Below are 20,479 nucleotides of genomic sequence, written 5' to 3'. Positions count from 1 at the left end.
ATTCTTTTACTTTTATTTCTGATTTAAATTCTTATAGGAATAAGAACTTATTTACTATGTAAAATAAAAAGAAAGACAAATTGCAATACACTTAAGTTTCAAAAAATTAATTTTTAATTGCTTGGAATATTATTTATATTTATTAAAAGATTCTTAAATTATTCAAAATTATTTTTTCGAGTTGCACTTGATCTTGAAATATGCGAGCTGGCTCATCCATATTTCCGCATGAGTAATTTTAACAATATATAATAAACAAAGCGTAAGTTAGCATAGGTTACATATAACTCTAATTATAGTAAAAAAATTTCCATATATGCGAAGTAAATCAATTACTTAAAGCATCAGCCGCAAGAGGCGAAACTATTGTCTATTTCTTCCAGGATAGCCATACTATAATACATATATATTTCAATAGAACAGTTTTTGAAGCGAATAAGATATCTTTCTGGACGCTGCTCAAGTGCGATTAGAAGAAGTTATAAGTTTATAATTGTATCGTGGCGGCTTCATGCGATCGCGAGAAATTATAATCGCAGATGTAGTTTCTTACGTGCAGTGATCGCAAGGTTGATTATGACGGAGTATGTATATAAATGTATATAGAGAAGAGGAACGGTATTATATAATACAAGAAAAGTACTATACACTATAAACAAAATTACTTTGTATTAGTATATGTATTAGCATGTTTCACAACAGTGCTCTGAGGTGAAGTCCGGAAAAGTAAAATTAGAGACAAGAGTACAGATTATATATGCAAACGTATACAATATAATAATACACTAATAATATAACAATAAATTAGACGGATTCATTACACATTTATTTTTATGGTATCTTTGTAATTTTCTATTATTAAGAAAATATTCTTTTTTAGTTTAGGAAGAACACCATTATTGATATTGGTCTAGCAATTGTAGAATAGGTCGCGACACTATTTGCAGAGAGGATTTTCCCCATATAAAATCGTAATGATTAAAGCTGGCATTCATAGAAACCTTGGAATGAAATACGACGCTATTGAGTTTAGTAGATAATAGTTCCACGTCCTTGAATGAGAATTAAAAAAGATTAATAAATGATCAATAATTTGATTTTGATGAACTTTAATCATACGTGATAATTTTAAATTAAAAACACTTGAAATAAATATTTGCAAAGTTGATTTCAAAATTAAATTTAATTTTTACAAAAAGAATTTTTTTCTAATTATGAGACATACCTTTGTAGTTGCTAGCCAATCATTGTCGCTACTAAAGAGAACGATTGGCGCTGTGATTTTTTCTAATTGATAATCCGGTGGTGTCGTTGAATTGTATATTCGAAGATTTTTGTCAATGTCGCCATAATCATATTGTCTAAAGTGTCCTGAAGCACATTTTAAAGTTTTTTTTTTTTTTTTTAGAAAGAGAGAGAAACTTAGTCGGAATTTGATGTATCGCTTATTATGGAATATTCAAAATTTTTTTTCCCTTCTCTAATAATAATTATCATGATATGTTACCTGCGTTAATATATCCTTGACCATAATGCACGAATTGTTTCCAGGAAGCGCCAGCAGGCACGTGACCTATGATAACTGTCAAGTTTTCCTGCTCAAACGAACAGAAAAGTAATCTTTTAATCAATAAAAGGAAAAGTGATGTAGAAAATGGACGAATATATAATGTACATATATCGTTTGCTCTCACTGTATTTAATTCCGCACGGCTGAATCCCGCGACCAAAAATAAAATATTACTGCAGATGAATTGTGTGTGCGCCATGCTCTGACAGAATAGATTCGACACGAATTTTCCCCAAGCGGACCGCGAACGGAATTCTGGATAGCCGAAAGTTTCACCGATCCACTGTAAAGGAAATGGAAGTGATCAAAAATTTCGAATCAGTTTTATGTATGTATAAAATTTTAGACGCGAATGTTTATAAAATCACTTATATCTCACCACACCGAGATAAGTTAATTTGGCGAGTTTCGTAATTGGTCCGCGAATGTTGCCGCTGAAAGCTGCAGGTGCCAAGCCTATCATTAAAATGATCTTCGAATTGTACTCGGGTTTTTCCGATGCCATTACCCAAAATTGCGTGGTTCCTTCCGAGTGACCGATGTAGAAGATTTTTTTGTGTCCCGTCGCGTATAAAACGTAATCGATCATCGCAGGAAGATCGTAAATGCCAAATTCGTGATAACTGAAATACATACATGTTTTTTTTTTTTTTTTTATTTAATGCCTCTATTTTCTTTCATTTTTAGTTTTAAATTTTAAATGAATAGATTTAAAACATTTTAGTTTAAATTTGGCACTTTAGCAAGAAAATCTTAAAACGCTTCGAATTAATGTAGTAATAAAAGAGAAAATAATTATATGATAAATTTTGTTCTCATTATCATAAAATTATGACTGCTTTTTTTAGAATTTCAGTTACCTAAAATTCCAGAAAGCTCGGTCTGTTGGCGACAGCGTGATGTGATTTCTTGAATAAATGTTTCCTCTGTTATTTCCAAGCCACACGTCGTAGCCCGCATCGGCTAATATATATGCTAAAAATAATAGATCGTTATGTTACCTTGAACAAATATTAATATTAATTTCTTCAAACAAATATTAATATTAATTTCTTTATATTAATGATCTTTTTATTATTATAATTTCTTTATAATAAAGTTTTTATTAATGATTAATATATATTTAACAGCCCAAAAATCTGCACAAGCATACCTAAAGAATTTTCGGGTCCCATAAGAATCCAATCGGCGGAACTACCTGCCAGGCAGTGCATCAAAAGTATCGGAGTTCTTATTTTGGATCTTACTTCGTTTTCATCATCCCGGCCGCGCGGTATTCGATGCAATTGCAGAGTATACCCATCCTCCGTAACGATATCGTGAATCTCCAAAGAATATCCATATTTCTTCACTAGTTCAGGCTATCCGAAAAAAAATATACATAATAGCATTTATTGAAGTATATTCTAATTTTACTACACATTTTAGCAAATTATAATTATAAAAGAATATTTACATATTTATAAAAAATGTACAAAAAGTGTTAATGTATGTAGTTAAGAACTAACATAAATTAATCCGCTTTTATTTCACGCATATTAAATATCTATAAAATTAAAGCTGCGAAGTAACGCCGTTACCGTTTACTTTTTTTCCTATGTAACGATAATGGCATTACAATAAATTTCGTCTGTAACGAAAAAAGTGACTGTTACATTTTTCTGTAACGAGTTCAAGATCAACGAGTTTACTATAATGAATTCAAGAATTACTTTTCGTTACTTTATAAACTTATGCAATTTAATTTGCACGAAAACAAACTCGCATAATGAACATTAAATTAAATTCTTTTAAAAATTAATAACTTTTGATAAAATTTAATGATTTTTATTTTGAAATAGATTAGGTGTAATTTTTATAAACTTTTGCAGAGAAACACTTAACTCGTAAAATAGCGTATAATAATTTTGGAATTGCATAAAGTTAAAAATGTGCGATTTTAGCTATATCATAAAAATGAAAAGAAGAAAACCTAACAAAATACTCTTTCATTTACATTGATACAGTAAGATCTTAAGAAAAAAAGATTTTTTTGTAATGTTTTTAAAATAAATCTTTTTAATGAGAATATTTAGAATTATTATCAAAATTATACATTTTATATCAATGACAGTATCAATACAAAAATATCAGCTTACATTATACTTTTATTTAATATAAACATGTTTAATAGATGTAAATTTTATATGTATATGTTTTATGTATAACTTGACCTTGTAAAAAAACAACGTTTAAAGTCGGTTACGGGTAACGGTAACGAGTTATTTTTATAAAGTAACTTTCCTAATCTTGAATAAAATTAATATTAAGAAAATAATTTGAAAAAATTCTGAAATTAAAATTTGAATTCTAGAAAAAATGCATAAAAGTCATGAAAGAAGTTTTTAAAATTTTTTTAAACTTATTAGCGCACTTAGATATATAATGTATGTTTAGCCACTTTATATGCATCTGTCTATTTTCTTGAAGAGCACACACATGAAGAATATGATACTCTTCAAGAATATGTGTATTCTTGAACAATACACATATATATGATGCTTGACATTTGAATGCATAAAGGTAAAAATAAAAGGAAAAGAGCAAGATCATGCGCATATTATGTAAGTTTAACTGACATTCAAGATCCCATTCACTGTTACAGCACCTGAGTGGCGGTCCATTATATTATGACGATCATCTATTTACTTATCTATCTGCGATGGAAAACCGTGAGAGTAACTTACTGTCGTGAGCGTGATATCGGGATTGTCGTCGGGTTTGACGAACACGTTTGCCAATGAGAGGCAAAAATAATTCAGAGAGATTATAACGATGAAAATGCAGCGTTGTCGACATATTGTCGACATCGTGACGGCGCGCACGAAACAGAGAACCGAAAATTTTGCTCATCGGCGTTTTATACGTATCACGTCTCCGCGATGCACATGAGACATGAGCGATAACGCGATATCTGCTCGGTCCGCGTGTACATCCTCGTGCATTCCCGACCCTTGAGAAACCCGACCATCACTCGGAGAATGGAAAGTGACGAATCGCAAAGTTAAATGGCGAATAAATGCATTTTTTTTACATAAGTTCTGCCAATTACAAACGATGAAGAATGTTTTGGATACTCTACCAAGATTTTCGTCAAAGAATATACGAAGTAAAAGCGGTTGCACCTTTTTTTCTTTTTAAAGAAACACCGTTAACACAAATTCCGTCAGAGCTAAGCAGATTAGAAAATGTTAAATTAAACATCTAATAACGGCTTTTAATTTTATATTTAATATAAAAGTTACATTTTTTAATTCTATGTACATATTGGAAAAATGAATTCCGACAGATTTATATATTATAAAGTATATTTAATTTAACAGGTTTTTTTAACATTTGTTTTTGACGCATTTTGATTTTAGTTCTTTAAAATGTAAAGCACTAAAGATAGGAAGTTACATTTGTCTCACAAGCTTTTTATAAAGAATTAAACTTTGAGAAATTAGAGTCCGATTACGAGAAATCTGAGAAATAGAAATAACTAGAATTTTATATAACTTTAATTTAATTTTATATTACTTATGTTTTAATGTTATTCTCGATGCGAGAAAGAGAGAAAATATTTTATTTTTTTTTTTATTTCATTAACGACTCAAATTAGAACACGTGATTTTAATGCTTACATCGTTTTGAAGGTAACACGCTGCAGTCAGTGAGCGGATCTTATCTGCAGTATGTATGTACATACATATATTGTGAAAGCGACTGTCACAACTAGGCTGTTGTCACTCTTCACAAGGTCGATTTCGTCAACTTTTCGCCTTCGACCTTGCAGATAAAATTGGGAAAAGAGGTTTCCTCTGTCACCTAAAGCGTTTCTCAATTAACTTTACTATGTGAGGATCTAATATGCAAAATACTTTTGCTTTAGCTACACACAGAATATATGTATAAATACGGTTTAAAAGAAGGCCTAAATCTTGAGATTAATACTTAGATATATACTATATATTTATAGATATGTATATATTTAAATTTTTGCTTGTCATATCAAATAAAGTTAAAGAATTTTATGTGTACCCGCGTCATACATTAATAATTCTAAATCTTTTAATTTTTGATCGCAATCAAAGTATATGTTATGAAAAGTCTATAGGTATTTTTCAATGTCCATCTAAGAAAACAGCTGTAAAAACTAAAACATTTCTAGGTAGTTTAAAGTGGATAGTGTTCATATCTGTTTCGTTAACATTTAATTTAACATATTTATAATACTTGTTATTGTTAGACATATTTGATGTTTTGCCATTTCTAATATTACAATATTGGAAATAATTGGTTCTTAACTTTTCTTTTCTTTTCATTTTATTTCGATGCCTCAAAAATTTCTTCTGCAAACTTGGTTTTTTATTCAATATAGAACATACTATTTTCTGATTATTTTTGACCTTTTTTTAAAAAGAAACTTGTAAACGTAATATTGTATGCTTTTTGAAAAATAAAAATTTAATGTTAACGCAAACTGTCGAAGTCAAATATTTGCAGAATATTTCTATATTTATCTTTTTTTGTCCTCTTTATTACTTCTTATAAGAGATAAGGCATCGTCACTCATTATTGTTACATCTTCGTTTAGCTAAGTTCCATCGAAGTGTGTATTTCTTAATTCCGAAAACAAATTTGCTTTCTGAATTAAGAAATAAAATGTAAAATAGAAAAAAGAAAATATAATATATCGATATCGATACTAATGGTAAATAACAGAATACTAACAACTTCTATAAGAAGAAGAGATTTGTGTCGAAGTGACCGAGTCATCGGAAGTATTTACGAATGAGGATGCATGAGATTATCATATGCATCGTCACTCATTATTGTTACATCTTCGTTTAGCTAAGTTCCATCGATATAATAGAAATGTAAAAAATAAAAATAAAAAAAAATTAATATTTAAAATTTAAAAATTGAACAATTAAAAGTAAACTCAACTAAAAATAGTTTAAGAGTAATAACTGTCATAAATGATGTTTTTTCGCACCAGTTTTTAAGGTTCAGTTTGTTGCGACCAAACATAGTTGAAATAAATTTGATTAATTATAAGATAGAAGTAGTTCGTAGAAGGGAATTATTATATTATTTTTTTTACCTCAAATAATTCCTTAAACAAATTAAGATGACGCTTGTTTTCATAAATAATAGTTTCTTTTATTCAGAAAAAAAGAAGGAAAAAATGTTTTCAAATGCAAAATAATTCTTGTGAGAACACAAAAGCTTTATTCATTTTCTTATCCGAAGGCTCTCAACAATAGTGAGTCAAGGTAGAATTGACTGATAATGACAATGATGAGTTTTTTAACATACTGGATACTGGAGCGAATGAAATGACGTAATTCATAGAGAAGGATATATGCCGGGTGGATTGCTATCTTTGTCAGAAGGATTGAATGGTTGATAGTATATTTAGTAGTATCAAAGTCAAAAATATTACCATATGTACATACGTGTATGTATATAATCCATACTGCATATGTATGTTATGTATTTTATGAATTGAAAAAAATAAATAATTCATGTAATTAAATTTCCAATTTTATATATATATATATATATATATATATATATATAAATAAAACAAAAATATTTTTTAGAATCTCTATTACTGTATCGTTTTTATTTTTTATCGCTAAATTTCTGATGAAAAATATTTTTATTTCAGATAGTATTGTATAATGTAAAAAGAGACAGAGAGATCCATTCATTGCGAGATATACACTAGTCTCTTTCTAATCTGTGGCTATATGTATAGATGTACATAGTATAAGAAAGGCTCGCTTCAATATACTATAGGACTCAGTAACGTCACAGTCCAAATGCACTTGAAACTATATACTTTATTCTTTTTAGCTGCCCTCTTTTGCCTTTTTAATTTTTCCTTTCATATTCTAAATATATGTCCGTCTCATTCCATTCCATATTTTCTAGTTCGGTTAAAAAATGCGGAACGATCCACTCTTGTTCTCGGAGTGAGTCTGGCTGGTGCTGCTGGTGCTGTTTGCTGTTGTCGCCCGTCCGTGGACGGGAACGGACGTATTTGAGCACGTATTGCGCATTTCCTTTATTTAGATCTAATTGGTGGTGTGGTGATCAAATATTTGAAAAAGACTTCTCGAAGGAGGGAGAAAGAACTCGGACCCATCAGTTTGTGGCAGTAAGATTAGATCCTGTTCGATGCCAATTCAAATGTAGAATAGAATATACTCTTGTTCTCGCACACATGATGGCGAATGGCGATCCCAAGTTGACATTACTCTCGATCCGCGCAATTAAATACCGCCTGCAAAAGTGACCGAAGCATGGACATTGCGGAGAACGACGTGGGCGCGTTAGACCCGCGTATACAGGTAATTATTATTGAATTATTCCAGTCTCCTGATCAAATAAATAGGTTGTTTACAAAAGGGTTACGCCCGTAAAACAACCAGGTTAGGTTAGGTTATGTTTGGCGAGCACATACTAGTGTCTAACAGCGCCTGGTACATTGTCCTATTTTGCTTTCACTTTCCTTCTTTTCCTCGTACGGATATAAGATGCGCTCGATTATGAATGAATCGATTACTTAAATCGTTACAATGGCAATAAAAAGTTATTTTATAAGTAAACAATATTTATTTGAGAGCAGATATCTTGCATGAATGTGTGATCAAATGTATGCCAAATCTTCTTGTTTTTTGCCACATCTTATTCAGAGAAAAGAGCCTAGTTTAGAGTGATCCTCTTAGATTTTGATAAAAATACACTCGGTTTATTTTCACGTAAATATAAAAAATTGGAAAGTAAAAGACCTTCGAAGGTTAGGATATCTGTCATACAATAAAATACTGACATTGAGCATTAGCAGTGCAACAGAATAATATGTAAATTTTGAAATATATGGCAAAATAGATAGAATGTTTTATATTTTATATACAATTGTAAAATATAAGAATATTTTCTAAATGTTATAAAATATAAAAAAGATATATTAATATTTAGTACACTTATACAATATACAATTACAGATAAGTTATATAAAATAAAGTTATATAAAATTTTCCTTAGATGGATTTGATAAATAAAAAAATAAACTACTGAAAATGTTCATTTTCATTCAAATTTTGTATACTTTTTCTATTGCAATGTATGTATTTGTAATGTCAGTATCAGTATAAATTCCCTAATTTTTGAAAGTGTCATCTTTATTCTTTAATGCTTAATAACTTTTTTTTATAACTGAGCAATTTTTACTTTTCAAATCTTAATTTTTACTTGAAAGGAAATTGATTGAATGTTTTTATCAAAATCTAAAAAAGGTATTTTAAACTAAATATTTACAGATATATGATCTTTTTTATATTTCAATATAATGATCTTTTTTATAAAACAAACTTGTGTATTTTTTAGATTGAGTTGGAAAACTTGAACAATGCAACAGATGATATAAATAAATTGGAGACTGAATTGGATGTAAGAGAAATAATATTTCATCTATAGTGTTTATCTATAATATTCATACACATAAAATATACTAGTAATATGAATTTAATTTTTAATTTATGTTTAGGAAGCTCACACTGCTTTTAGACAGCTTCTTTCTGATACAACAAGGAGGCTAAAAGAAATTACTGATAAACTTGGTACTAGCTGCATTGAAAAGGCAAGATGTTATTACGAAGCACTGGAGATGGCTCGTCAAGCTCAGGTATAGAAATATAGTCTAAATCTAATTTTTCCATTTAAAAAAACTCTTATTTTTAAAAAATGTTTGGAAAATTGTACTGATTTACTGTTTCAATAATGTGTGCATATATATTATGAATAAAAACATACTCATCTCATATATATTTATATATGAATTAATTATACATATATATTTATATATACACAAGATAATAAATCAATTTTATACAATTATATAATTTTTTGTATCAACTATAGTATATTATTTTTCAAGCTTTGTTTAAATCACATATAATTTTTTTTATTTTACATATAATATTCAAAGCTATCATTTTGTTTGTAATAATCCTTTATGTTACAGATTAATACCAATTATTTTGCATCGTGTTTAATTTAAATTACAACTAAGTGAACTATTACATAAATGAATTTTCTCGCGCGCAATTTGCAGGTGCAATGTCAACAACAAGCACAACTGTTTCAAAGAGCCAGCGAAATTCACGCAGCTGCGAAAGAAACTGTTGCGCTGGCGGAAGCACGATTCATGTCTCATCAGCATGAGTGGAATTTCGACCAGGCATGGCAGGATATGCTCAATCATGCTACTATGAAGGTAAATGTTAGACTGTACAGTATGCATATGTAATCGCGTTACACATTCAGTTATCTTTGGAAGCATTGCGAAGCATTTGAAACCATGGAAAACATTCTAATATTTTATTTATTTAAATTTTCCCATGTTAATATTAATTTTAGAAACATTTAATTTTTATGACAAAAATGTATGACAATAAAGAGGTAAAGTTTCATCTACATTATGTAATTACATATTTTTTTTATATATATTTGTTATAGGTAATGGATGCTGAAAATCAAAAAGCTGAATGTGGTCGAGAACATCATAGAAGAGCGATGCTGTTTCATGACGCTGAGAAAAAACTATTGCAATTGGAAGAAAAGCATCGACGTGCAATAATAAAAGCACGACCGTATTTTGAAGTAAAAACTCAATGCGATCAGATGTTAGCAACGCAAAAGGAAAGAGTGGAATATCTACAGCAAACTGTTAAAGAAGTTAAACGTAATTATGCCACGAGTCTTCGAACGTTGGAGAATATTAGTAATCAAATACATCAGCAACGAAGGGATTATGGTACTTTCAGATATGCTTTGAAAATATATGAAGTTTTTTTAATTTTTTTATCATTAACATATTTATAATATTCCAGATATCGTAGCTAATGGACCACGAGAACCTGGTGTCGGTGCCGAACTAATAAGTTCGGATATATGTCAGAAATATGAGAATGAATTCAACAGTTTTAACAGTAAATTGTCGCCAATCAGATATAATCAAATTGAAAACAATGAAAAACCGCACAATATCAAAGTTAGTAAAATACATAGTTATGTAGTTTGTACAAGACATTGAAATTCGATGTACTTCTATTTACTGGACTGCTGTTAATAATTTCTATCATTTAATGTTTCTAAAATTTACAGGAATTCTGTTCAAAGGAGAACGCAGAACATATTGATAAGAGATCCGTGGATGGCAGCGAGAGCAAGTTCACACAATGGGAATTAGAATTGCAAGCTAGTATGGAGAAATTAAATCGCATATCAATCGGAAATTCTTTGCTCGTCCGAAAACGAGATGCACAAAGTTCTTCCGATCTACAGACTGTTGATGTCGGCGCAAACAATTTGTTATCCAATGAAGTATGGCAGAGTTCAAATCAATTTCCAAGATCGACCAAAGATTCGAAGACTTTCGAGAAAAATGAATTTGTCGATAGCAGACCTCCGCATTTGCAAAGATCATGCTCGATGATTAATTCGATGATATCATCACAAGGTTCATCGATGTTCGCTTTAACGAACAATACTTCAAAATCGCTAAACAGCAGTCCAGTAAATAGAAGTACATCGAATTTCAAGAATAGGATTATTACTGAGAAAGCAGGAAGTGCAAATATATTGAAATACGTGCCAAATAAAATCTGTCAATTTGACATTAGAAACAAGAAAGCACAGAGCAGCTGGAGCATTAACGATTATTCTAGCAACTTTGATATCGATACTAGTGAAGAACAAAAAAGAAATAGATGTAGTAATACGAATGATAATAATTTAGTCAGTACAAGTCATGTACAATCTACGAATTTATCTACCATGACACATTCTTTCAATATCAAGTTCCTGCCTGCAGAGCCTAATTTATCAGAAGGACATCATTCTTTCGAATCAGATAATCATTCTGTAACGTTTCCCAGCATTAGCCAGCACCTTACGAGCTCTCAAAACGATATCACACAGTTACAAACACAATCTAATTCTAATATTTTACAAAAGAAGACATCGTGCAGTGCCAATTCCAGTCCGGTAAAATTAAAAAATCTATTAATATCATCCCCCAAATCCAATAGCGAGAATGTGGGACGGTTCGATCAAGAATCTATTCCTAAACAATTTGCTAGTAAAACTGCAACTATCAAAGAGTTACCGTTACTATCGATTTTTAGGCCAATATCCGGGTTGTCGGCGATCAAAGGCAAAAGTTGCAGCATGATCGATTTAGATGATAAACAAAATTTAAAAACGTTGCTTGATAACTCTCGTTTAGGCAATATACAAGCGATCAGTGTGGAAAGATTAGCGAACGTGAGACAAAAGTTAGTAAATAATTATCCAGAAACGAAGAAAGTGGACGATATTGAGAAATAAGTACAATAAGTATGATAAGATAGATTACTTGTGATAAGCAATTTCTGCGTTTAACCTGTAAGAGAATTATTAATTATTTGTTCAGAATTCATATATATATATATATATATATATACATATATATATATATATATATGTATATGTATGTATATATGTATGCTTTATGTACATACAACATTGCAATAAAATATTGCAAAAGCGAAAGCGCTACAATTTAAATATTTCTTACGTTTTCGAAACATTAGAAAAATCATTTTTCCAGCTTTGCTGCCGACCGTAATAACAGTCAATCAATTTTTGAGTGCTGCTATGTTAATTTATAATATATGTATTATATAAATCGTTATGGATTTAGCTAGATATTAATATTTTACGTATATTAAAAATTAATCTAATTGCGATTGAAGATGTTCAAAACTATTTATCGAAGAGAAATCGGACAATATAAATGAATGAAATATACAAATACACGATTATTTGCAATTAGACATACATGCTGTTAAAAATCGACCAGATATATCAATGTATGAATCGTTTACTATTTTCCAATTTTTTAATATGTGCTTTTTTTAATAAAACACATTTCTTAACTAGTTGATACTTGTATACAGTTTATTTAATATATGTATATTTAATATAAAATTATTAACTCTCTCTTTCTCTTTATGTATTAAGTATTTATGAAGATGCGCGGTGTATTCAAGATTTCCGATAATAAGCTTAATTTACTACACTAATTTACAATACTTTTAATGATTATACAGCTATAGATATTGTGGATAATAGATATTTATCACAGATATATTTCATCCAAGCACATCTACATCGCGGAACACGATTATATAAACGCATGAAAACTAAAAGGTCAATGACTTTCAATCGTTATCGTCTTAGTATAAAGATACATAGTTAAAATGACTTGTATAAGATTTGCGAAAAAAAATAGCATAATGAATTGGATATCTCGAATTTTCTTACAGCGATGCGGCACCGATATCATTGTACATATGTATGTACTTGTTTCTTCTTTGTTCGTTAAAACGTCAAAATGGCCTCGTACACACTTCTGATCTAAATACCGTGCATACATCGAGCGTTTTCTGGCTCTGACGAATATAAATTCTCTTGGACTAAATTACAGCGAACTGGAAACAATCGTTAATTAGACTTCAATCAACCATCGAATATATTTCACATCAAGAGCTCATCATCTTGGAAATCTAAAAATTCTATCTCGTTTCTTATTTTTATTTTATAAAGATAATTTAATTAAAAGATAGTTAGCTCTTTTTAGGTAAGTTCATTATGCGAGTCATTACTCGTTATATATATGGTGTTGCATATTTAATGATAAATTGCTTGGCTAATTTTAAATTGTTTTCTTACAATTTGCGAGAATGGTTGTCTAAATAAACAACAGTTAAAAATAAAGCAAATATAGATGATAAAACTATATTTTTTTTTGTAATAATTTTTGGGTAAACTTTGGTTTCAATTTGAGATTTTTAACTATTAAGATCTAGTAACGATAAAAAATTTTAAAAATCGCGGAAAAGTATTTTGTGATTATAACTACAATATAAATTATTAAAAAATAATATCTCTCAGATATATTTTTCAATTTGATGAAATTATATACACAATAAATTTATGGAAAAGCAAGATTAATATTTATAAAAATATAGATTCTGTACGATTGTCACCAAATTTTAGAAACCGGAAACTACAAATTTGCGTAAATATACGAGAATAGACGCTCGTGACTTGAAAGATCAGCCGATCTTTGGCAAGAAAAGCACGTCATCAACGAAAGGTTATCAGAAAAGCGAGACGATAAACGACGATGTTTCGCGAACAAACGGATAACGAGAGGGTCGATTATAAAGGGAAAGCCGACGGTCATGCGATAAATAATCATCACAAGGCATGTGATATCTATACGCACGAGATCGCGGGCAATTAAAACACGTATAACTGGCTCTTACAATTTGCGAGTTTTATATTGGAGATTAAAAAATGATATATGATTTTTTAATTGATTATAATTATTATAATGCAATTCGACAGAATTAATTGCTATAAAGTATATATGAAAAGGGGAGGAGATTAATCATTATTTTTCACGAGAATTTATTGTAATCATATATATAATAACTGAACATTAAATAATTATTGTGACAAGTTCATATGTAATTATAATTGCGACACATTTAGATCGCAATGATTTGATTCGTTCGAATTCATTACGTATGTTCAATATATTGAACTTATTCTTTCTGAATGAAAAGAATTATTTGTGTTGTAGGAATTGAATTATTCTCATTCTGGGTGGAAATGTTCGGATAATGATAACAGGATGCAAAAAAGAAAAGAACTCTCTAGTGAAATTACAGAAGACGAGGCGGAAGATGTCGAACGGGAAATTAATGAAGAGAAGGAAGATAGCGCAGATGTACAAAGAATAAATGCAAATAGCGAAAAGAAAGAAGAAAACGAAGAAGAAGACGATGCACAGATCGGGGAATGCGCAATTTGTCACATTATCATCAACGACATAAACTTTAGCGGAAGTGTCGCCGATTCCGAGCAAAATCCGTACGAAAGCTATTTGTTGTGTCAACATTGCGTACGAAAATTTTCAATCCGATCAGGTCAATAAAAGACTCAATCATCATTATACGTATAATGGTAGCTAAAAAGAGTTTTAGGATTTTTTAAATATTTCTTATATATTTCCTTAACACTTTTTAAATTTTTCAAAATTTGACGCAAATGTAATCAAAATTGATACTCCTGCGATCAAATATTTGCTTCTTCAAAAAGAATCATTATTTTAAAAACTGGAATAATTTTTAAAAATCTTAGGACATTTTTAAAAGTCTTTAAATAATAAATCAAACATAATATGGTAACAATAATTAATCGTGGAAGTTGATCATCAAATACGCGTGATTAATTATCATCAAATTCAATCCATTTAAAAAAAAAAATTAAATATCTAAAAAAAGAGATTTCAATTTTCGTAGGCATAGAAGACTTTCAGTCCCGAAGATCGCATACAAGTTTCTCACAAAATAAAGACCACAATGACCACATATCCTCAAGAAAAAAGTATAATAGGCCGTTCATGATGTACCTGCAACCATCGTCGTCTCATTCTGCATTAAAATTGCGTCGCAATCGATGGTCCTGTAACTTCAACAGAACAATGCTCGAACCGACAGATGATGAATCAGATGCGATCTCCTACGCGGTCGTTGACGATCGAGGCAATCCGCAGCGGGAGGAGCAAACGAAGAGTCACGAAAAGCAGTGTCAACAGCAACATGACTATCGCAACCTGACAACGACGAGAAAAAACGTCGCAGTGGATCACTGTACCTCCGAGATTAAAATGAAAAGTTCATCTTTGTCCTCTTCCGTTGAATATTCTCGTAGACCCATACGCTGTCCTCGTCTTGACTGCTCGATGAATGTTGCCTTCTCAGCACTTACCCACCATTTCCTCTTTGATCATCCAGAAGTGCCTATCCTCAGCGTCGAACCCGGCGCCGAAAGTACACTCATCGTCAGTTATGGAGCTCTCTCCTGCAATTCCAGTCGATGTCTAGCTCTCTTACTGGTGTCCGGCAAACTCTCGTTAGTATATTTAATCATTTGCATATTATACGCTACATCCGGTATATATGTAGCGATATCTCTTACAAAAGTTTTCCTTTAAAACAAAAATGTCGCAATGTATGAGTAGAATTTGATTTGCGATCGATTAAAGAAAAAAGATTTAGGTGCAAATAATATATTGAAATATCTAGATTAAGGCTTCTGCACATAAAGTTTTAATCATAATTATAAGGCGTAATTAAATCGACAAATTACAGTACATATTAGTAACGCAAGCGATTCGCCTTACGATTACGATAACTAAAACTTTTTTATCTACAAAGGCCTTTATATAAACAAATTTTATTCTCACAACTAATAAATAATCGAAATTTCTGTAACAATAAGAGATTCTACAGCGAGACTGTTCGGTGGCAATCAGATAAACCCTAAGTATCGCAATCGGCTACCTTTACCAGTACTGGCTGCGCGTTTGCACAGCAATCACAATTATACGTGTTGCGAGGAGGTGCACGCCGGCGGAGAGGGTCAGTGCGAGAAGGATATGATAATTGCCTGGGTTGCAGGACTGGACGTCGGCGATACGGTTGACAGACTTCGATGTAGTATCCAGGTATATTCAGTCGAATCAATTCGTATGCCTAAGATGAAGACATACGAGTTCTTTAAAAAATAGTTAATAGTATTTGACTGGTTTTCCAGGCTGTGGATAACATTGAAAATCGTGGATTCCGCTCGCTCACCTATACAGGTCCCGTAACTTCCTTAAGAGCCGCCCAACGTCCACTTGATGTCTTTTTGGCCGGCGACTGTATAGTTCTTCATGAAGGACTGATCAGCCATATCACTTTTGGCTGTACTAGTCTTAATGTAAATGTTATTGTACACTAAACCTATGTTATATATTAACGCGTAAAGTATATATTTGTCCCTTAACTTGTAAGTATTATTGTTTCAAGAATGTGTATGCCCATGCTAATAGCATAAAATTATGAAAAATGGGCAAATCAAATGAAAAGACTAAGTAGATTATGTCCCGTATCCATATGAATTCTTATTTATCTTTTAAAAATATCAGTCACTTTTTAGATTAATCGATATTACTTCTTCTCTTACACTTGGGTTTTCTAACGGAGAGTAAATATTTAAATAAAATATTAATTGTAATTATTATTCGATTTTTACTCTTGAAGATATGCAATACAAAAAAAAGGAATATAAAAAACAACGTTATTGCCAACTTAAAGAAGTAAAAACAGACTTCTCATCTTTAATAGTTCGAATCATAAGCTAGTCATAGCAGGAGGTCGTGCATACGCCTTAGGAATGAAACCGTATTTGCGAGTCTTCGGCGCATAAGCCCAAAGCCAGCCGTCTACCGTTTGATTTCCCAAATCCGCGTATATCCAATCCGCTCGTTTCACCGATAAGTCATCCGGCGCCTGCGCCTTATAATCGTAAAGCACCACTAATTCCGTGCCGGTTGTTTCGTCCCGAAAATCTCGCGCTCCTTTTTGTTGTAACGATTCACCACCTCCCGTAATATTACTTATCATACCTTTACCTGTAAAATATAAGTAATGTTAACTCAAAATTCAATAATTATGGAGGATAAATTGATAACTATAGAATCTTCAGAAGTTTTAAACTTTACTGAAATCTATTGATATAAATATATATGTATGTGTACGCAGCATGTACATTTTCTAGAATGTAATTTTGCCAAGATTTATAGACAATTTGATGATTAGAAAATCAACCTGGACTATGAGTCTCCGTAGACGCTGTATTCGTGGTGGCGGTAGTGGCAGTTGTAGTGGCAGTGGTATAAGAATGGAGAACATGACCCGGATAGACAAAACCAGACGGCACAAAACCCTCGTTACCGTCGCAATGTCGAAGCACCCAAAACCAATCCGGATCATCGCGATTTAGTACTGTCACAAATTCGCCTCTTTCAACACTAACGTCATTTTCATCCCGCGCCACGAATGTGTAAAGAACAATGTATCTTCCTGCTGATGGATCCTATCGAATGTACGAGATTACAGTAGAAAATTTCTCATCAATGCATTCTCGTCAAATAAAATTAATAAATATTAATATTACAAAAAACTAAAAATTAATATTTTATTTAACTATCAAGTTTTATAAACTAAATAGTTTTAATATTTGAAAGAATATTTTTTTTTTTATAAATCTTATTAATGAGATGAAATTTAATACTCGGCAAAATATTAAATTAAGTCAGGGACAGTTATATGCTTACATTAGTCAATCGAATAATACCTTAAAGAAGGGATGTACATCTGGCTGAGATGATATAGTCTGTATGGAATTCTGAGATTGCGTGATGTTGGAGCGATTGGCGTTGAGATCCGCGGTGGTAATATTATTTCGCGTGTAACTTTCGCAATCTGATGCCGACCCTGTATCGGTCTGTTGCGTCTCTTGCAAACGGCCCGTGCTAAGAAGATCACAATCGTTCTCGCTGGATCGCGGCAGTTTCTTTTTCACGTTATTGGCTAGTGTCAATTCCGCTAGCTGCGACGTATACGGTGCACAATACGAGTGTGGTACAAAGCCTTCCATACGCGTATCGGCCGCTATTACGTACACCCAATCATTTTCCCTGTAAAGCACATTCACTACCTAAAACGCAAAAAAGTTCATCATTTTATTTTTTATTATTATATAATTTTTTAGAGATTGTTTTGAGGAAAGAGTAATAAAATTAAATGAGTAGGAAAGATTAAAACTAGATAAGCAACATTTATACATATATTACAAAAATTACACATGCAATAAAATAAAAATAATATGTACCATATATTATATGTGATTTATAATGCAATATAAGGGTGATGATATAAAAAAGAGCTTTTGGAGAAAAATTTTGTAAATTAATCACTAACCTGTCCCCTTTTAACTTGAAGTTCATCATCGACGCAGGGAGTAAAATCATGTACAATGACCATTTTGCTGTCTGGAGAAAGTCCATTTTCCTTTTCAATGCCAACTCTTACAAGGGTCTCAATACTCGCGCTACCAGTTATCCTTCCAGGGGGCAATGATACTCTAGTACTCAAACCAAGTCCTGTACCTCCTGTTCCACAGTCTTTCTCCAAATTAAAATTATGTGCTCCAGCTAGTTCAAAATTAAAGATTATAATAAATAAATTTTGCACATAGACTGACTTAAAAGATTTAAATCAATTTAAAAAATACATTTTTTTTTTTTTTTTATATACCTTATGATTTTTCGATAAATTAAACAAATTTTAAACATTTTGCAATATAAACATATTTTCAAAATAAAAATCAAAAAATTATTCCTAAAATAGACTTTCCACAATAAAATGATAAAAATTAATTTAAAAAAAAATGTTTTTTATAAAACACTTTTGAAAATAATTATCACATATAATTATCATACATATTAATATATGTTGTATATAAAATTAATATATAAACATATATTAATATATATTTATATGTGATAATAATTAACTCAAAAATAATATTCTTAATATCCTTGTAATGTTTTGCATTTTAGAAGAAAAATCGAAAATTGTGTATAAAATGCTTGAACTCGGCTCGAGTCTCTTCCTGGAGAATTTGAGCTAGAAGCTGCATAACCGGTCTCAAGCAACAGGTGATCGAGTGAGTCGAATATGACAACTGGCCTTTGCGCGATCAAACTGTCGTTACTGTGTATTAGTAAATACACACATTCCTCGATTTTTCTCTTCTCTCACTTCTCTTTTATATTCTTTACTTACGTTTTTTCTTTTTTCCACGACGTATGCGTACAGGACACAGAAAGGCCATTCTGTATGATTTACTTATTCTCGGAGTCCACTTACTCTGAAATATCTCACATTTCCAGTGCGGCACGTTCAACAGGTTCAACCCAGTTCAATTACCTGTCTATCGCGGTCCAGACGTCGCGACGCGCGCAAAATGCGCGCCGCATCCGTTCTCGCCGTCTTATTACAGGGGATATTACACAAGAGATAGAATGATAAAATACAGTGTAAGAAAATCGTTCGGGTTGAAAAATGAAACCTGATGGTGCGAAAATACACCTCTTACGACGATGCGTTCTCTACTCTCTATGCTCTCGTCGTTTCTCTCTCTCTCTTTCTCTCTTTCTTTCTCCTTCTCTCTCCCTCTTGGATCCTCGGGCAGGGCTAGACAGAACAGGACCCTATCCCTATAGACGCGGTCACCATGGACGCGATCGCAAATTAATCCTGCATACGGCAGGTAGAGAGCGCTACGGGATATGCATGAGATCGTGGAATAGCAGTCGGTCCAGAGCAGCAATTCCGATAAATTTTCATGACTTAAATAAAAAAAAAAAAAAAAAATTGATGTTACATTCCACGAAAGAAAAATGAAATATATTAATTTATAGGAAAAAAAGATTAAGCAAATGAATTAAAGTTGCTTTATAACTGACAATAAAAATTATATCGTAGGTTTCATAACAGAAGGGCGTATCCCCCAATTTAAAAAAAAAAATAAGATATTCAGATATATATTTTTAAGAAATAAAGTATTAAAAGTTATTAGAAATATTTAACAAAAATGTTAATGAACATATAATTATATATTTTTTTAAAGAAAAACAATGTGAAAATTAGTTTTCTAATTAATTTTTAATTATAATTTTCTATATTATTTTCCCTGTACATATATAAACAGATTGTGTGAAAGAAAAACATATAGACATATTTATATTTATTTTTTAAATTTCTTTAAAAAATATATATAGTCGGATAAATTTAAATTTAAATATATAACCATGATATAATCATTTTTATATATGTGCGAATTTTTAATACATGTGGGATTGTTTTT

At 31.0% G+C, this 20,479-nt stretch overlaps 4 protein-coding genes across 8 annotated transcripts; 2 read left to right on the top strand and 2 right to left on the bottom strand.

Moving 5' to 3' along the window:
- LOC140669749 (lipase 3) lies at positions 1-5,332 on the bottom strand. Of its 2 annotated transcripts, none has more exons than XM_072899825.1 (8): positions 5,233-5,332; positions 2,724-2,931; positions 2,431-2,545; positions 1,950-2,193; positions 1,695-1,853; positions 1,508-1,595; positions 1,226-1,371; positions 1-1,052 (listed from the first exon to the last, which is right to left on the bottom strand). In XM_072899825.1, exons 1-8 carry the CDS (start codon positions 5,293-5,295, stop codon positions 897-899), a joined length of 1,179 nt encoding a protein of 392 aa, XP_072755926.1. In that variant the 5' UTR covers positions 5,296-5,332; the 3' UTR covers positions 1-896. The 2 variants fall into 2 exon arrangements, with proteins under 2 accessions (XP_072755926.1, XP_072755925.1); XM_072899824.1 differs by lacking the exon at positions 5,233-5,332 and adding an exon at positions 4,297-4,420.
- Positions 5,333-7,446: 2,114 nt separating this feature from the next.
- On the top strand, positions 7,447-12,583 carry LOC140669338 (uncharacterized). Of its 2 annotated transcripts, XM_072899083.1 has the most exons (7): positions 7,447-7,950; positions 8,990-9,052; positions 9,150-9,287; positions 9,717-9,878; positions 10,121-10,418; positions 10,495-10,655; positions 10,769-12,583. In XM_072899083.1, the coding sequence occupies exons 1-7, from the start codon at positions 7,903-7,905 to the stop codon at positions 11,990-11,992; spliced, it is 2,094 nt and encodes a 697-aa protein (XP_072755184.1). In that variant the 5' UTR covers positions 7,447-7,902; the 3' UTR covers positions 11,993-12,583. The 2 variants fall into 2 exon arrangements, with proteins under 2 accessions (XP_072755184.1, XP_072755185.1); XM_072899084.1 differs by lacking the exons at positions 7,447-7,950; positions 8,990-9,052 and having other exon boundaries at positions 9,627-9,878.
- Positions 12,584-13,647: 1,064 nt separating this feature from the next.
- LOC140669339 (uncharacterized) lies at positions 13,648-16,504 on the top strand. Of its 3 annotated transcripts, none has more exons than XM_072899085.1 (5): positions 13,648-13,916; positions 14,298-14,643; positions 15,019-15,631; positions 16,001-16,226; positions 16,316-16,504. In XM_072899085.1, exons 1-5 carry the CDS (start codon positions 13,836-13,838, stop codon positions 16,502-16,504), a joined length of 1,455 nt encoding a protein of 484 aa, XP_072755186.1. In that variant the 5' UTR covers positions 13,648-13,835. The 3 variants fall into 3 exon arrangements, with proteins under 3 accessions (XP_072755186.1, XP_072755187.1, XP_072755188.1); XM_072899086.1 differs by having other exon boundaries at positions 13,854-14,127; XM_072899087.1 differs by having other exon boundaries at positions 13,884-13,960.
- A 230-nt stretch (positions 16,505-16,734) lies between these two features.
- On the bottom strand, positions 16,735-19,855 carry LOC140669340 (SH3 domain-containing protein Dlish-like). The gene is made up of 5 exons (XM_072899088.1): positions 19,396-19,855; positions 18,529-18,761; positions 17,903-18,265; positions 17,374-17,641; positions 16,735-17,177 (listed from the first exon to the last, which is right to left on the bottom strand). Exons 1-5 carry the CDS (start codon positions 19,442-19,444, stop codon positions 16,897-16,899), a joined length of 1,194 nt encoding a protein of 397 aa, XP_072755189.1. The 5' UTR covers positions 19,445-19,855; the 3' UTR covers positions 16,735-16,896.
- Positions 19,856-20,479: the final 624 nt, after the last annotated feature.

The sequence above is a fragment of the Anoplolepis gracilipes genome, chromosome 9, assembly GCF_047496725.1.
Source record: "Anoplolepis gracilipes chromosome 9, ASM4749672v1, whole genome shotgun sequence".
Taxonomy (NCBI): Eukaryota; Metazoa; Arthropoda; class Insecta; order Hymenoptera; family Formicidae; genus Anoplolepis; species Anoplolepis gracilipes.
This window is presented reverse-complemented; position numbering and strand designations above follow the sequence as displayed.

Excerpts from the sequence above, each read along its gene's own strand:
- LOC140669749 (XM_072899824.1), bottom strand. The coding sequence starts at position 4,419 with ATGTCGACAATATGTCGACAACGCTGCATTTTCATCGTTATAATCTCT. Across the intron at positions 1,372-1,507 it reads TCAAGGATATATTAACGCAG|GACACTTTAGACAATATGAT; the intron begins GTAACATATCAT and ends AATGTGCTTCAG. Across the intron at positions 1,053-1,225 it reads ATTGGCTAGCAACTACAAAG|GACGTGGAACTATTATCTAC; the intron begins GTATGTCTCATA and ends TTCTCATTCAAG.
- LOC140669339 (XM_072899085.1), top strand. The coding sequence starts at position 13,836 with ATGTTTCGCGAACAAACGGATAACGAGAGGGTCGATTATAAAGGGAAA. Across the intron at positions 15,632-16,000 it reads CTGGTGTCCGGCAAACTCTC|AGATTCTACAGCGAGACTGT; the intron begins GTTAGTATATTT and ends TGTAACAATAAG. Across the intron at positions 16,227-16,315 it reads GACTTCGATGTAGTATCCAG|GCTGTGGATAACATTGAAAA; the intron begins GTATATTCAGTC and ends CTGGTTTTCCAG.
- LOC140669340 (XM_072899088.1), bottom strand. The coding sequence starts at position 19,444 with ATGGCCTTTCTGTGTCCTGTACGCATACGTCGTGGAAAAAAGAAAAAA. Across the intron at positions 18,762-19,395 it reads TCGTGGAAAAAAGAAAAAAC|CTGGAGCACATAATTTTAAT; the intron begins GTAAGTAAAGAA and ends ATTTTGAACTAG. Across the intron at positions 18,266-18,528 it reads TTCAAGTTAAAAGGGGACAG|GTAGTGAATGTGCTTTACAG; the intron begins GTTAGTGATTAA and ends TTTGCGTTTTAG.
- LOC140669338 (XM_072899083.1), top strand. The coding sequence starts at position 7,903 with ATGGACATTGCGGAGAACGACGTGGGCGCGTTAGACCCGCGTATACAG. Across the intron at positions 9,053-9,149 it reads AATTGGAGACTGAATTGGAT|GAAGCTCACACTGCTTTTAG; the intron begins GTAAGAGAAATA and ends ATTTATGTTTAG. Across the intron at positions 10,656-10,768 it reads AAAAACCGCACAATATCAAA|GAATTCTGTTCAAAGGAGAA; the intron begins GTTAGTAAAATA and ends TAAAATTTACAG.